General features: G+C 45.4%; 2 protein-coding genes and 1 long non-coding RNA gene across 3 annotated transcripts; all 3 read left to right on the top strand.

Moving 5' to 3' along the window:
- The first annotated feature begins 7289 nt into the window (after nucleotides 1–7289).
- Nucleotides 7290–9578, top strand: LOC135375643 (uncharacterized). Its single transcript, XR_010417313.1, has 4 exons — nucleotides 7290–7375; nucleotides 8362–8434; nucleotides 9207–9254; nucleotides 9324–9578. It is a non-coding gene; the product is annotated as an uncharacterized LOC135375643 (long non-coding RNA).
- A 4018-nt stretch (nucleotides 9579–13596) lies between these two features.
- On the top strand, nucleotides 13597–14178 carry LOC135375629 (protein NLRC3-like). Its single transcript, XM_064608302.1, has one exon. It carries the CDS (start codon nucleotides 13597–13599, stop codon nucleotides 14176–14178), a length of 582 nt encoding a protein of 193 aa, XP_064464372.1.
- On the top strand, nucleotides 14169–15459 carry LOC135375644 (uncharacterized). Its single transcript, XM_064608316.1, has one exon. The coding sequence runs from the start codon at nucleotides 14243–14245 to the stop codon at nucleotides 15074–15076; it is 834 nt and encodes a 277-aa protein (XP_064464386.1). The 5' UTR covers nucleotides 14169–14242; the 3' UTR covers nucleotides 15077–15459.
- The last annotated feature ends 2305 nt before the right edge of the window (nucleotides 15460–17764 follow it).

Genomic DNA, 17764 nt, shown 5'->3' with positions numbered 1-17764 from the left:
GGCTCCCATAACATAACATTGGTCAGTCTCGACGCGTGCATATTCTCCATAAACTGATACGCTCCCCAACATGTGAAATACATAACGGGCTCTCCTGACTTAACCTTGGTCAATCCCGAGAAGTGCATATTCTACATGAACTGACCGGTGCGCAACGCATCAAATACGTAAAAGGCTCCCATAACATAACATTGGTCAGTCTCGACGCGTGCATATTCTACATAAACTGATACGCTCCCCAACATGTGAAATACTAGCAGGCTCTCCTGACTTAACCTTGGTCAATCCCGAGAAGTGCATATTCTACATGAACTGACCGGTGCGCAACGCATCAAATACGTAAAAGGCTCCCATAACATAACATTGGTCAGTCTCGACGCGTGCATATTCTACATAAACTGATACGCTCCCCAACATGTGAAATACATAACGGGCTCTCCTGACTTAACCTTGGTCAATCCCGAGAAGTGCATATTCTACATGAACTGACCGGTGCGCAACGCATCAAATACGTAAAAGGCTCCCATAACATAACATTGGTCAGTCTCGACGCGTGCATATTCTACATAAACTGATACGCTCCCCAACATGTGAAATACATAACGGGCTCTCCTGACTTAACCTTGGTCAATCCCGAGAAGTGCATATTCTACATGAACTGACCGGTGCGCTACGCATCAAATACGTAAAAGGCTCCCATAACATAACATTGGTCAGTCTCGACGCGTGCATATTCTACATAAACTGATACACTCCCCAACATGTGAAATACATAACGGACTCTCCTGACTTAACCTTGGTCAATCCCGAGAAGTGCATATTCTACATGAACTGACCGGTGCGCAACGCATCAAATACGTAAAAGGCTCCCATAACATAACATTGGTCAGTCTCGATGCGTGCTTATTCTGCATAAACTGATACACTCCCCAACATGTGAAATACTAGCAGGCTCTCCTGACTTAACCTTGGTCAATCACGAGGGTGCATATTCTACATGAACTGACCGGTGCGCAACGCATCAAATACGTAAAAGGCTCCCATAACATAACATTGGTCAGTCTCGACGCGTGCATATTCTACATAAACTGATACACTCCCCAACATGTGAAATACTAGCAGGCTCTCCTGACTTAACCTTGGTCAATCCTGAGGGTGCATATTCTACATGAACTGACCGGTGCGCAACGCATCAAATACGTAAAAGGCTCCCATAACATAACATTGGTCAGTCTCGACGCGTGCATATTCTACATAAACTGATACACTCCCCAACATGTGAAATACTAGCAGGCTCTCCTGACTTAACCTTGGTCAATCCTGAGGGTGCATATTCTACATGAACTGACCGGTGCGCAACGCATCAAATACGTAAAAGGCTCCCATAACATAACATTGGTCAGTCTCGACGCGTGCATATTCTACATAAACTGATACACTCCCCAACATGTGAAATACTAGCAGGCTCTTCTGACTTAACCTTGGTCAATCCTGAGGGTGCATATTCTACATGAACTGACCGGTGCGCAACGCATCAAATACGTAAAAGGCTCCCATAACATAACATTGGTCAGTCTCGACGCGTGCATATTCTACATAAACTGATACGCTCCCCAACATGTGAAATACATAACGGGCTCTCCTGACTTAACCTTGGTCAATCCCGAGAAGTGCATATATTCTACATGAACTGACCGGTACGCTACGCATCAAATACGTAAAAGGCTCCCATAACATAACATTGGTCAGTCTCGACGCGTGCATATTCTACATAAACTGATACGCTCCCCAACATGTGAAATACATAACGGGCTCTCCTGACTTAACCTTGGTCAATCCCGAGAAGTGCATATTCTACATGAACTGACCGGTGCGCAACGCATCAAATACGTAAAAGGCTCCCATAACATAACATTGGTCAGTCTCGACGCGTGCATATTCTACATAAACTGATACGCTCCCCAACATGTGAAATACATAACGGGCTCTCCTGACTTAACCTTGGTCAATCCCGAGAAGTGCATATTCTACATGAACTGACCGGTGCGCAACGCATCAAATACGTAAAAGGCTCCCATAACATAACATTGGTCAGTCTCGACGCGTGCATATTCTACATAAACTGATACGCTCCCCAACATGTGAAATACATAACGGGCTCTCCTGACTTAACCTTGGTCAATCCCGAGAAGTGCATATTCTACATGAACTGACCGGTGCGCAACGCATCAAATACGTAAAAGGCTCCCATAACATAACATTGGTCAGTCTCGACGCGTGCATATTCTACATAAACTGATACGCTCCCCAACATGTGAAATACATAACGGGCTCTCCTGACTTAACCTTGGTCAATCCCGAGAAGTGCATATTCTACATGAACTGACCGGTGCGCAACGCATCAAATACGTAAAAGGCTCCCATAACATAACATTGGTCAGTCTCGACGCGTGCATATTCTACATAAACTGATACGCTCCCCAACATGTGAAATACATAACGGGCTCTCCTGACTTAACCTTGGTCAATCCCGAGAAGTGCATATTCTACATGAACTGACCGGTGCGCAACGCATCAAATACGTAAAAGGCTCCCATAACATAACATTGGTCAGTCTCGACGCGTGCATATTCTACATAAACTGATACGCTCCCCAACATGTGAAATACATAACGGGCTCTCCTGACTTAACCTTGGTCAATCCCGAGAAGTGCATATTCTACATGAACTGACCGGTGCGCAACGCATCAAATACGTAAAAGGCTCCCATAACATAACATTGGTCAGTCTCGACGCGTGCATATTCTACATAAACTGATACGCTCCCCAACATGTGAAATACATAACGGGCTCTCCTGACTTAACCTTGGTCAATCCCGAGAAGTGCATATTCTACATGAACTGACCGGTGCGCAACGCATCAAATACGTAAAAGGCTCCCATAACATAACATTGGTCAGTCTCGACGCGTGCATATTCTACATAAACTGATACGCTCCCCAACATGTGAAATACATAACGGGCTCTCCTGACTTAACCTTGGTCAATCCCGAGAAGTGCATATTCTACATGAACTGACCGGTGCGCAACGCATCAAATACGTAAAAGGCTCCCATAACATAACATTGGTCAGTCTCGACGCGTGCATATTCTACATAAACTGATACGCTCCCCAACATGTGAAATACATAACGGGCTCTCCTGACTTAACCTTGGTCAATCCCGAGAAGTGCATATTCTACATGAACTGACCGGTGCGCAACGCATCAAATACGTAAAAGGCTCCCATAACATAACATTGGTCAGTCTCGACGCGTGCATATTCTACATAAACTGATACGCTCCCCAACATGTGAAATACATAACGGGCTCTCCTGACTTAACCTTGGTCAATCCCGAGAAGTGCATATTCTACATGAACTGACCGGTGCGCAACGCATCAAATACGTAAAAGGCTCCCATAACATAACATTGGTCAGTCTCGACGCGTGCATATTCTACATAAACTGATACGCTCCCCAACATGTGAAATACATAACGGGCTCTCCTGACTTAACCTTGGTCAATCCCGAGAAGTGCATATTCTACATGAACTGACCGGTGCGCAACGCATCAAATACGTAAAAGGCTCCCATAACATAGCATTGGTCAGTCTCGACGCGTGCATATTCTACATAAACTGATACGCTCCCCAACATGTGAAATACATATCGGGCTCTCCTGACTTAACCTTGGTCAATCCCGAGAAGTGCATATTCTACATGAACTGACCGGTGCGCAACGCATCAAATACGTAAAAGGCTCCCATAACATAACATTGGTCAGTCTCGACGCGTGCATATTCTACATAAACTGATACGCTCCCCAACATGTGAAATACATAACGGGCTCTCCTGACTTAACCTTGGTCAATCCCAAGAAGTGCATATTCTACATGAACTGACCGGTGCGCAACGCATCAAATACGTAAAAGGCTCCCATAACATAACATTGGTCAGTCTCGACGCGTGCATATTCTACATAAACTGATACGCTCCCCAACATGTGAAATACATAACGGGCTCTCCTGACTTAACCTTGGTCAATCCCGAGAAGTGCATATTCTACATGAACTGACCGGTGCGCAACGCATCAAATACGTAAAAGGCTCCCATAACATAACATTGGTCAGTCTCGACGCGTGCATATTCTACATAAACTGATACGCTCCCCAACATGTGAAATACATAACGGGCTCTCCTGACTTAACCTTGGTCAATCCCGAGAAGTGCATATTCTACATGAACTGACCGGTGCGCAACGCATCAAATACGTAAAAGGCTCCCATAACATAACATTGGTCAGTCTCGACGCGTGCATATTCTACATAAACTGATACGCTCCCCAACATGTGAAATACATAACGGGCTCTCCTGACTTAACCTTGGTCAATCCCGAGAAGTGCATATTCTACATGAACTGACCGGTGCGCAACGCATCAAATACGTAAAAGGCTCCCATAACATAACATTGGTCAGTCTCGACGCGTGCATATTCTACATAAACTGATACGCTCCCCAACATGTGAAATACATAACGGGCTCTCCTGACTTAACCTTGGTCAATCCCGAGAAGTGCATATTCTACATGAACTGACCGGTGCGCAACGCATCAAATACGTAAAAGGCTCCCATAACATAACATTGGTCAGTCTCGACGCGTGCATATTCTACATAAACTGATACGCTCCCCAACATGTGAAATACATAACGGGCTCTCCTGACTTAACCTTGGTCAATCCCGAGAAGTGCATATTCTACATGAACTGACCGGTGCGCAACGCATCAAATACGTAAAAGGCTCCCATAACATAACATTGGTCAGTCTCGACGCGTGCATATTCTACATAAACTGATACGCTCCCCAACATGTGAAATACATAACGGGCTCTCCTGACTTAACCTTGGTCAATCCCGAGAAGTGCATATTCTACATGAACTGACCGGTGCGCAACGCATCAAATACGTAAAAGGCTCCCATAACATAACATTGGTCAGTCTCGACGCGTGCATATTCTACATAAACTGATACGCTCCCCAACATGTGAAATACATAACGGGCTCTCCTGACTTAACCTTGGTCAATCCCGAGAAGTGCATATTCTACATGAACTGACCGGTGCGCAACGCATCAAATACGTAAAAGGCTCCCATAACATAACATTGGTCAGTCTCGACGCGTGCATATTCTACATAAACTGATACCCTCCCCAACATGTGAAATACATAACGGGCTCTCCTGACTTAACCTTGGTCAATCCCGAGGGTGCATATTCTACATGAACTGACCCACTCCGTAACGCATCAGATACGTAAAAGGTTCCCCTAAAATAACCTAGGTCAGTCTCGACGGGTGGATATTCTACATAAGCTGATACACTTCCCAAAGTGTGAAATACATAACAGGCTCTCCTGACCTGACCTTGGTCATTCCTGAGGGGTGCATATTCTACATCAACTGACCGGTCCGCAACGCATCAAATACGTAAAAGGCTCCCCTAACATAACCTTGGTCGGTCTCGACGGGTGCATATTCTACATAAACTGATACACTCCCCAACATGTGAAATGCATAGCAGGCTCTCCTGACTTAACGTTAGTCAACCCCGAGGGGTGCATATTCTACATGAACTGACCCACTCCCTAACGTGTCAAATATGCAAGAGGCTTTGATTGATCCGTCTTAAATATTTTTATTAGTGGCCAGTGCAATAAATAAAGCAGCTGGAAAACAAGAAGCCAGTAAAACGGCGACCTTATGTTCGCCTTGAAAGTTACGAGCGTAAGCATTTGTCCGGTGAGCTTTTCTCTGCGCCCAGGGAGATACACCGTATTAGCGTTGCAGTCCCTTGAGAAAGTTGCCTGATTTCAGGGAAGGAGTGGGATCAAAACGCATTGTGTCGTCGAAATAGTTGTTCTTAGGCCAAACATCACAGCGCGTTGTCCTCTCCTCTAGCATTGCATGATCGCTCATCGCAATTATGCTCCCACATTTGACCCAAACCTGCAAACGATAAACTCTCAATTTAAAATTATCCCAGCATTGTGTTCCAAGTTGATATGTTATTCGTCGTTGCACCACAAGGGAGACGTTAATTTTTCTCCCTAAACTCTTAGAAAAATGGGCGGAGCAGTTTCACCTCTTAGAAGGTAATAGTTGTCACTATATGTCTGATTTCAGGGAAAGAATCTGATCAAAACGCATTGTGTCGCCAAAATAGTTGTTCTTAGGCCAAACAGCAAAGCGCGTTGTCCTCTCCTCCAGCATTACATGATAGCTCATTGCACTTATGCTACTACATTTGACCCGAACCTGAAAACCATGAACTCCGAATTTAAAACTATTCCAGCATTTTCTTCCACGTTGATATGTTATCTCTCGTTGTACCACAAGGGAGACCGTCAATTTTTCTCCTACACTCTTGGAAAAATGGGTGGATCAGTTACACCTGTTAATGGTTGTCACTATATGTTGTGACTAAAAGGTTGTAAAGTTCTTGCTGCTACCTCACTCTCAAAACAGAACTTGCACGCGTAGCACGTTTTCCCGCTTCTGATTCGTCAGTCACGGGGGCCTACGCCTTTCTGTTGTAATTTAGATAAATGATGATTTCATTTACCACCACTTTTTGCACCCTTTATTAGACGCCATGTTGACGTCGGTGTCAACTATAGAAGTTACCCCCTTTTCACACCCTTCTTTCTTTCTTCTCCCTAATTTGAATGGGGAATGCATCGGAAAGTACAGCAACAGGAAACAAGCAGTTATGAGGTTATCACATAGTTGTGCACGGCGTCACTTCGTAGTTAGACTTTGTCATCCTCGTTTCTTTCTACTTCTTCTTCTCCTTGAAATAGGTAGTAAGCAACACGCGTGCTTTTTTTTCTGTCTAATGTAACATGTTGCGTTCACGTGGCTGTGTGTCATCCTTCCTTTTTTTTTGTTCTAATAAATACATCCCAGTGTACGTGTTAATTGCGCATTCTGCGAATCCATTCACCACACAACAGTTTCTACGCTCTGTATAATCTGAATCCCTATCTCGGTCATGGCCATAATCTTAATTACGGTTGACGTCGAATTTTGTTTTAGTTATCCCAGGTGCACATGTGGCTCTGAACGCGTGCTTGCAAAGGAAATGCCATGTACAAGGTACTTACTGGAAAGTCAATTCTCGTCGAAGACTTTTCAGAAATCTCATTAAAAACTTACTGGAAGGGCTTACGAACAGAGATTTATGAAGGACAAAAGAAGCACGTACACCTGTATGGAGTGTCCTATAAAAGCCAGGCAGTTTCTGTAGTCTACACACATCTGAAATATCCTCTCTATACAGGTAAGCACTTCCTTGAGAGATAACCGCTCTTTATTACTTCCTGTACTTGACTAGCATGGTTGTCTGTTTGCAGTGCTTTGCGTTGACTATTATGTGGTGCAATGCAATTGAATATATCTAATGTATTTGTGCCTTAGAAATAAGAGGAGCGTACAACGTCTTATTTTCAAACCTTTTCGAACAAACAATGTTTATGGAAGCCGGTTGCTAGAAAGCTATGGTATCAGATTGTAGAATATGTTGCCATCCCATTTATAATACGGCAAGCATTTTGTGCGCAGTTTACGTCGCTATGTGATGAACACCTCAACCATTCTGTGATCTTCTTAATTATCTTGCTATAAGATTGTAGTGCAAGAGTATGTGGGTAATACTTTTCATGTTGTTTCACTGCTTTTCAGTGTCTTTCTATGCGGCTGTGAACTAATGTTATTGAGGATGAGCTGTGGGAGTCAATACTAGCATGTGCTAATGACACCCATAATTCCATCCCAAAGCTTTGTATATAGTAATTTTAATTCAATACACGATAAACAAACTATAATCACTTCATAACCACGGCTCCTTTGGCACAGTTCTAACTATACCACGTTTGTGATTTGATAAGACGTCGGTCTGTTCCTCCCTCAAAATATCTCGACTCAAGATGACTCTGAAAAACGACGGCGTTAGAAGAAAAGACTCCTGTAATAGTATCCATTTATCATCAGAAAAGCACAACAGCCGAAAAGCGTATTTTCAACGCCAACGTCAAAGTTTTAGAACCCTAACCTTAGATGCGAAACTCGCAACTCATTTTTCACACGAAACAATTCATGTTCTGAGGCTGGAACACATATATAGAAGGACAAACGTGTTTAATATTTCTTTCATCATTTTTCACTTTCGTTGAAACTACACATGGCTGTATCGGAGGAAGTGAGGTTTCTACCAAAACTATTTCTGAGGACTTCAAACAAACAAGTTCTTTTATTCTCTTTCTCCAGGAAAGTTTCAACGATCTCTTCGTGGACACAATGACGCCTCTACGTTTCGCTGTTGTCTTCGTCCTCCTCTTTGGTAAGAGTAATATGGGATCTAATATAGGATATTGTGAAAGTTTGATCAAACCAAAAGCTCCATTTCCAGAGCTGCGGTTGTTTACAACTGACAATTATTCTACTATAGCCGGAGGAGATGTCCTAGGATAGCACAAGAACCAGTAATTTATCAAGACCTCCTGCACTCCCTAATACCCCTCAAATGTTCAGTGACACCCCTTAACTTTTTGACCTGTGTATCCCCTACAGGGGGTGCCCTTACGATTTCTGGTTTAGATACATGTCAGTGATGATATGTTATGATAACGTAACTATGATAATGACGCACCCCCACCCACTTTTTCTAACACCCGTCCACGCTTGGAATTCTGGGTAAACCACTGAAAAGAACACAAGGAATGGAAACATTGGCGGGTTCCGAACTACGGTTTTTGTCCCCGTCTTTTACCCCTAGCGGATTGTTCCAGGATAATTCAGCTTTAGTTATGTTGAAACTTGTGGCGAGCCGACTGAAAAACGCCCATATACACCCCCCCCCCCCCATCTTTTCCTTTTCTTTTTTTTTTTTTTTGAACATGTCCTTCGCCCTAAGACAGCAGAACGTTTTCTACACGAAGGCTTTCCTCGTCATTCGGTAACACGTTTAGAGAGATGAGGTATTCACGTGAAGAGGTGCTCAGGGCGCGTAACAAGCTGTCGAAAGCGCGTGACGCAACAGCTCACCTGGTGGGATCCAAGTTCGGAGGGAACTTGAGAGTGCGAGAAACTCAAAATTTCCCTTTCTTTTTAAGGTGTATTTGTCGCCAGTGAAGCTGCACCTGAAGGACACGAGCTTGAACGTAAGGACCTTTGGAATTATTAACGATGTTACCGTATAGCCATCATTGTGAGGACGTTTCCTCTTGCAGGTCGTCAACTTGACGTCCAGCTCTGCCTTTGTATTGGGAGTATCACTTGCCCTAATGGGGGCCGTTGCACAACGGCAAGCGGTTGCAGCAAATGCGCCGGTATCGGTGGATGAACAACATGGCTGACCGGCAACCCTTAACAACGAAACGATCAATTGCACGTATATGAAATAAGAGACCCTGGTCTTCTCTTTTACTAACATGGTCATAGGTGGTGGGAACTTTTGAGGGCAATAAATTGTACTAAGCAGCAGACATTGCGTTCGTTTATTTCTCTTTCGATTTTCTGTACGACTGCATTTACATGGGATCCCGTGCGCCTGCACAAGTGCACGCAACAACATGCAGTTTGAAAACCCAACTCGTAACACTCTCGCCATCAACCATTTTTCCGAACGATACATTTATCGCTTCACAGAACAGTGGAGTCTTTTTCTAGGAATTATCGTATACATCCAGATTGTCACGGAAAGGCGTGCACAAATCTCGAGAAAGAACAAATCTACTGGAAAGAGGACAATATCATATTCTGAACAACGATGATCCTGAGCGTAGTAAGGGCCAGTTTTCACTTGGCGACGCGGCGCAACCGTCGAGACTGACAATGTTATCTAAGGAGTGCCTATTTCACAAATTGGGGTGTTGGGGTGTGCGCCGGTTCATGTTGAATATGCACCCGTCGAGACTGACCAAGGTCAGGCCAGGAGAACCTGTTAGGTATTTCACACGTTGGGGAGTGTTTGAGTTCATGTGGAATATGCACCCGTATATATGACGGAGTGGCTTTTATCTATTTCACACGTTGGCGTGTGGGCCGGCTGATGTAGAATATGCACCCGTGAAGGCTGACAAAGGTTAGGTCAGGAGAGCCTTCACCTGACCTAACCTTGGTCAGTCTCGACGGGTGCATATTCTGCATGAAGTCACCAAATCCCCATCGTGTGAAATACATAAAAGGCTCTCCTGACAAAACCTTCGCCACTCTCCACGGGTGCACAGTCTACATGAACTGACCCACTACCACACGTCCAAATAACGTAAGAGTCTCTCATGACCTAAACCTTGGTCAATCTCGAGGGGTGCATATTCTACATGAACTGACCCCCTCCGCAACGTGTCAAATATGTAAGAGGCTTCGATTGACCCGTCTTAAATATTTTTATTAGTGGCCAATGTAATAAATAAAGCAGCTTGAAAACAAGAAGCAAGTAAAACGGTGACCTTATGTTCGCCTTCAAAGTTACGAGCGTAAGCGTTTGTCCGGTGAGCTTTTGTCTGCGCCCAGGGAGATACACCGTATTAGCGTTGCAGTCCCTTGAGAAAGTTGCATGATTTCAGGGAAAGAATCTGACCAAAACGCATTGTGTAGCCAAAATAGTTGTTCTTAGGCCAAACACCACAGCGCGTTGTCCTCTCCTCTAGCATTGCATGATCGCTCATCGCAATTATGCTCCCACATTTGACCGAAACCTGCAAACGACAAACGCCCAATTTAAAATTATCCCAGCATTGTGTTCCAAGTTGATATGATATTCGTCGTTGCACCACAAGGGAGACCGTTCTATCTAAAGGAATCTGTCTAAAACGCGTTCTGTCGCCAAAATAGTTGTTCTTAGGCCAAACACCATAGCGCGTTGTCCTCTCCTCTAGCATTACATGATAACTCATTGCAGTTATGCTCCCACATTTGACCCGAACCTGAAAACCATAAACTCCCAATTTAAAATTATCCCAGCATTTTCTTCCAAGTTGATATGTTATCTCTCGTTTCACCACAAGGGAGACCGTTAATTTTTCTCCCTACAATCTTAGAAAAATGGGTGAAGGGAATAGTTGTCACTATATGTTGTGACTAAAAGGTTGCAAAGTTCCATCTGCTACCTCACTCTCAAAACAGAACTTCAACGAATAGCACGTTTTCCCGCTTCTGATTCGGTGAGCCACAGGGGCGTACACCTTTCTGTAGCAATCTGGATAAGGATTCCAGCAATCTGGATAATAATTTCATTTACCACCCCTTTTTACACCCTTTATCAGATGCTATTTTGACCAAGGTTGCAGCCATAGAAGTTACCCCTTTTCCATACCCTTCTTTCTTTCTTCCTATTTTGAATGAGGAATGTATCGGAAAGTACAACAACAGGAAACGAGAAACCGCAGTTATGAGGTTATCGCATAGTTTTGCACGGCGTCGCTTCGTATTTTACACTTTGCCAGCCTTGTTTCTTTCTACTTCTTCTTCTCCTTGGAATACGTAGTAAGGAACGCGCTTTTTTGTTCTTTTTTTCTTCTGTCTAATATAACATGCTGTGTTTCATCCTCCCCGTTTTTTTTTTTTTTCATTCTTCTAATAAATATATCTCCCCGTACGTGTTAATCAACTTTAAAAAGAAGCATCCAGTAGGACATTCACTGCTTGTACAAATAAAAAAAAACAAGGTAAGCTGAAGTACGAAGTATTGCAGAAATTGAGGAAGCAATAAGAGGACCGATGAGCATCACCACCGCTAGCTTCCAAATGCGGCGCTGGGAAACTTGACGGAAAGACAAAAGGCGCAGCGGTGGAGATCGCCTTGCGGGGAGTCCAAGAGTCCACGACCCAGGTTGCAGACGTTGCAAAATATAAGGAGGAGTATTACCGAGCTCCCCACATTTCATGCGAGTAGTCTCCAGACGTCACGAGGAAACTGTAGGAAACGGTAAGTGCACTACATCTCGCCGCGTGGGGCTCGAAGGACGTGTTATACGACGAGTGTCGCAGTTTCCCAACTTGTTGCCGCTCAGTTGTTTCTACTGTGACCAGGGCCGCCGGGGATTGGGCCAGTGGCATCGCTAGGGCACGCGTCACCCTCCGCCCCACCCTTGTCCCATTAACGGATACCTTTCCGTACCAGGCGATCACCATAAATACACGTATTACACCACACTCAGAAAGCCTCGTAGAAGGCTCCTTATTTTGTTTTTGGCGTCATCGTGCCGCAGAGAACGGGAGGAAGCGGCAGTACTGCGCGTCACCCCTTCCGTCGCTTCACCCACCCCCTGCACCCCCCTAGTGACGCCACTGGATGGGGCCCCAGGGCCAGTTTAGGGGATTGACGGAAAAAAGATAAAGCACCGGCTTGGACGCAAGAGGCAACAAACTTTACTCGTAACGTTCCGACGCGGGCATCCTCATCGGACAAACGCGAAACAAAATTGCACACGTCCGAGCTCAGCTTTATGCCTTCGTCATGTTCCTGTAGCATTCCGGTAGGGGCCCATTGTGGCTGTTGCGACCACTGTTATCAAAATAAATATTCCAAGATTTCAGAAATCCCCCCCCACCTCTGTTCACAACCTGCTAGGTATTATAATGACCGTGTCATAATCGGCCATCCCCATGAGGATCCCGTCCGCACGATCCTATTAAGGATCCTATCCCGTCCTATTAAGGTTGTCCTATGCTGTGGCAGTTGCGAGATGGACTTCTGCATGTGATTGAAAGGAGTGCATTTCGAGTAATACCACGAGTGCGACGAATGCCACAATGAACATGCATGGCTCGTGTGGGGGGGGGGGGGGAAGAAACTGAATGGGCTCTTTGAATCTATAGGTGTCTCGTTCGCAAAATTCTTTCGCAAACATCGTGGCTGTGACAACTTTCACAGAACTGAACTGCAAACTGTCGTTGTCTGCCCATGCCCCAACTCTTTCTCTTTACAGAACAACATGACATTTAACGGCGCGGGAGACGCACGGGACTACGTTTCGAGTCACCCGGAAATCGCCGAGGTCGCTCGACAAATTCCGTTCCTTGATCCCGCAACGGTGACATCAAGAATTTTCTCTGTGCGTAACGTCTTCAAACGAAAAGGCGTTGACATCGCAAAACCCTGTTCCAGGAGTGATGAGGCAGGATGCTGGTTGCTTGAGCACGTGACACTCTGTAATCGAATCTTATTCTTCGTTGATGTTCAGCTCCACGAAAGTAAGCCAGGAGAGCTGAATGTCTCCCGAATACCGTCAAATGATTGCACCTTATTATCTGAGGTTGCGTTGCTGGACTCTCTGTTCCTGATCTGCTGGCTCGTGAAGCTACACCCCTGCATATACAACGAATAGATCTGTACGAAACAAGCCTATTTGTCCACTTCCCGACGGCCCTTAAACTTACCCTCGTACACGGCTCTAACATTAAAAGCGTCAAAGCAGGCACCCGAGAGCTCAGCGCACGGCACAACGTGTTTCTTGAGGGCATCAGACCCGAGAGCATGCTAGAGCATTTTGCTACCTCATGCTGGATATCGAGTCTGCGTCACGACTCTCGGAAGGACTCAAGAGGTCACCGCAGTTGAAATCTGTTGTCCTACACTACTGTGGCGTCAGCAAAGAGGGGATGAAGCTCCTGTTGAAAGCACTTCAGCAGTGCAACCACTTGACGTCTCTGCAAATCCGTGATTACAGCTTTCTGAAAGCTGCCGCTGTGCATCTGGCGGAAATTGTAAAACGCAACAGCTACCTGAAGGACCTCTTTCTCTATCACATGCCTGACGATGTATTGGCAATTATCGCGATTGCGCTCAGAGAGAACAGTTCGATCGAGAATTTGAAAATAAATGAATCTAATGATAGTGCTCGTAGTATGCCCCACATTTCTGATGCCTTGAAGACGAACGGGACAATAAGAACGCTCGAGCTTAATAACTGTGGTGTGGAGGAAAGTGATGTGGTTCAGTTTGCTCAGGCTCTCAAAGTGAACGTTACTCTCCGGAAGCTTCAACTTCGATGGAGCAGTTTCACCGACGCAGGTGCAAGGCGTCTAGCACAAGCTCTGGAGTCAAACCATACGCTTCGTGTAACTCGATCTCTCCTGTAACGACCTGACGGAAGTGACCCTGGTACAGTTTGTGAAGACCCTTACAGTGAACACTTCACTGAAAATGGTGCATCTTGGAACGATCGCTTTCTCTGGCGAGGTTGACGAAGAGATTGCTCAGGTTATCAGAGCTATCCACCAGTGTTACCACAGAATCTCTACAAAGTGGAACACCCTCGCGCTGAACGAGTTGGCACGTCTCCTTTCGCTCAACTACGGCGACGTCAAAAAGATCTACATCTGGTTCGTCGAGGAGACACCCATATTGCGGGTGATCTCAGCACTAGAATCAAACTGTCACGTCACGGAAGTGCATATCGAAAGAGCTGATTACGCGACGCCCGGACGCGAGATGGTTAAAGTTCTTGCGCAACTTATCGAAAAGACCAGGTCCCTCAAGTTTCTCCGCTGCACATGCCCTTTTGACGCTGACGCTACTTTCATCAAGGGCCTTACAAACAACGACACGATCAACCGTGTCGAGCTCCTGGCCGCATGTTTTACTACGGAAGTCGCCCGAGCGTTCGCAGCCATGCTCGAAGCGAACACGACACTGCACGCCTTTGTCACGCAGTTCTCTTGTTACGAAGCAGGGGCGATCAAAGTGATTGCGAGGCACTTCCCCAAGAACTACACGCTCACCACATTCTGGGGGGATTCGGTGGGTTGTAACTCACGAGCACTGTGCCAGATTTCCGACGTGCTCCGGAGAAACGAGCTGCTCCTCAATCGTGCCACGAGGTTTGCGCTGGGCACCTGCAGGGACTGTGATTGCAGAGAAGCATTTCGGATACTCTGGAGGTGCGATTCCGTGGTGCAGCAAGTTAAGCGTGTCGCAGAGTGTACGGAAGAAGAGGCGAGGCAGTGTGTAGAAGAGGCGAAACTGCTGTTTCTGTAGAGAGGGTCTCTGCTTCCTTACGCAGCGCTTGCTGGTGCTTATACAAAACGACTCCGTGCTACGTAGGACAGACGTAAAGTTCTTTTTTTTTTTCTTTCATCAGTGCAGCATGGGAGCAGTCACATGCCAAACAAGAATCATAGCTCTCACTTCTTGGAGCTTCCGTGCTTTCGGTTTTAATCGAGAAACATGGAATACAGAGGAGCATTCAAAGACCCATGACAGATAAATTGCTGCATATGCCAGGCTTGCCAACATGACCTTTTGTCCCGGATCGGGTGCGCTGGTCGGAATCTCATTCTTCTGCCATTGTAGGTGCCCCAACGCGCCTGTGAACCTTTTAGGGATATGACGTCACGTAGAATCTCGGTCACGGGGGGGGGGGGGGGCGTACACCTTTTTTGTAGCATTATGCTATCCAGTGCGCTCCCGGTTTTTATCAAATGTGTTCTCCAAGATCTGTGCGCACGGTGTTTTTCAGTGACCACGAGCGCTCGTACAATGATATCGTGGCGTGCAGCACACGTGTGTTAGGTACACAGCAGTGTACCCAATGGTCAGTGCATCCCGCGCTCAATCAGCGTGGTACCCTTGTGCCAACAAGTATGGCGGTGATGTGTGTGTGTGTGTGTGGAAATTGAAGACTGTGACGTTATCCCTGTGAACCCATGAACAAAAGCGAATAGGTGACCACGAATACAAGACGAGTCTGCCAGAACTGCGACTATCCAGCTTAGGAAAAAATTTTTTTTATTGCTCTTAGCCATCTTTAGAAAGGGAGGACTACTGGTATGGCTTTCTTGTGACTCTTATTGATTTTTTTTTTTTTTTTTGCCGTAGTTGTTCCGGTCTTCCAAGTCGGCAGCGCTGTTGTACCATCTGACGTCATTTGTTCGTAAACAGGGAGATGTCTGTTATCAGCTCTCTAAACTGAAGGTGCCCAATTTATGACTTCGTATGAGTTACGTAATACTCGGATTATCCTAAACACTTCTTAGTGCAGCTGCAACAATTACCATTTGCCATCTGCATTCAGTGTCCAGATATGAATGTGTTCGGCTATGGCTGCTGACCTCGCCATCTCGTGAACTATGGGTCGACAGAGAAGGTATCGAAACTATTTTTATACAAAAAGGGGTTTAAAATGGGGCTGTTCGGTTTTCTAGAAACACGATTAATAGAGTTAAAACCTCCCAGTGATAGGAAGGAACAACAAGGCCTCGTTAGAACACGGGATCAGGCAGACCAGTTGGAATAGCGGCAACCTTGAGAAGATCAGGTTTAAGCGGGATTGAAAGATAATGAAGTTCTTGGTTCGCCAGTCAGTGCAATGTGTTTTTGTCCGTCGCTTTAGCTCCCCGGCACTGGGGGGTTTTTAACGCTTGTAATCGCGATTATTTTTATAGACTTTGTTCTCCTTTCTGATAATAAAGTGCCACAGTCCAGAATGCTGCTAGGCTGTCTGGGATTTTCTGAGCTCTTTTACACACGCTTGTAAAATGCACGTAGAGGAACAACGTCTGCATCACCTGAGCATAATCACACGCAAAGCCGCATGGTGAACGGTCTGCACACAATCGGCATAGAAGTGCGGTACCGCCCGTTCTCAAACTGTCCGTCGGATTCATAGGAGACCTGCAAGGTTATAGTTACAGTCACTATATAAGCTTACGCTTAAGCTTAATATATAGCTTAAGCTTATATAGTGACTGTAGTTATAGTGTTACAGATTGTTGCATCCACCATTAGAGAGTGCACGTAATCCAAACCGTACACCACAGCACTCTCAGCTGCAATTAGGAAGTGCTACGTGGCCTTTACCGTTTACGCTGCGAGCAACACACAAAGTATGCATTCGTGCTTCATGAAAGGAAGAGACAATGTGTTGTTTGCACCGATATTTTAGCAGGTTGTTGTGTGAATGTCCGTAGAACCTACATCTCGTCCCCCACACTACTGGAGCTGGTGAAAGTCCAACGTTGTTTGCAGATATTAAAGGACAAACCATAACTGCACGCTTTTTGAGTGTCTTATTCACCATTTCGGCAGTTTCTTCCCCGAAGAAATTTGTTCCGAGTGTATGTTAATTTCTCCATTATGTATCGTATAACGTGAAAGAAAAACAATGTGCAAGCTTCCCGCAATAACGATTCACAGGTAGAGTGAAAATGGTTGAGAGCACTAAACAGTTAAATTACGAAAAATGAGACTTTTGTTCAATTAAACTGTTTAATGCTCTCAACCGTTTTCGCTTTTCTCTGTTACGTAGTTGACGTAGTCTATACCTAAGGGTTGTCTGAGTTCCCAGCAGTTTCCTGCTAAGGCCCCTCTTCCTGTTTGACACTGCTGCCTCAAGGAGCGTAGATGAAGGTATCGCATCTAATTAATTAATGTTCTAGGCTAGTTCCTAAAATGTTCATCTGGACACCTTGTGTGATCACTTTCGATAATGAGTTAAACCGACTCAAATCTGCACGGTTTGCCATCCACTGGCTAAGATCAGTGACTGGTGAAAAAGATTTCGCGTGACCCCCCCCCCCCACCAAGTGGCAGATGCAGGGATGTATCCATACCCCCCCCCCCCCCCCCATCTGTGTGGCTGTGTCTGTCTTTTTAGCTCCCCGCCACTGAGGTTTTAACGCTTTTAATCATGATTCAAGAAAACTGAACAGCCCAATTTTTAATGCA

The sequence above is a fragment of the Ornithodoros turicata genome, unplaced genomic scaffold (assembly GCF_037126465.1).
Source record: "Ornithodoros turicata isolate Travis unplaced genomic scaffold, ASM3712646v1 ctg00000911.1, whole genome shotgun sequence".
NCBI lineage: Eukaryota > Metazoa > Arthropoda > Arachnida > Ixodida > Argasidae > Ornithodoros > Ornithodoros turicata.
The sequence above is the reverse complement of the archived record's forward strand: the minus strand, read 5'-3'. Positions and strand labels throughout refer to the sequence as shown.

Coding starts and splice junctions, on each gene's coding strand:
- LOC135375629 (XM_064608302.1), top strand. CDS start 13,597: ATGCTGGATATCGAGTCTGCGTCACGACTCTCGGAAGGACTCAAGAGG.
- LOC135375644 (XM_064608316.1), top strand. CDS start 14,243: ATGGTGCATCTTGGAACGATCGCTTTCTCTGGCGAGGTTGACGAAGAG.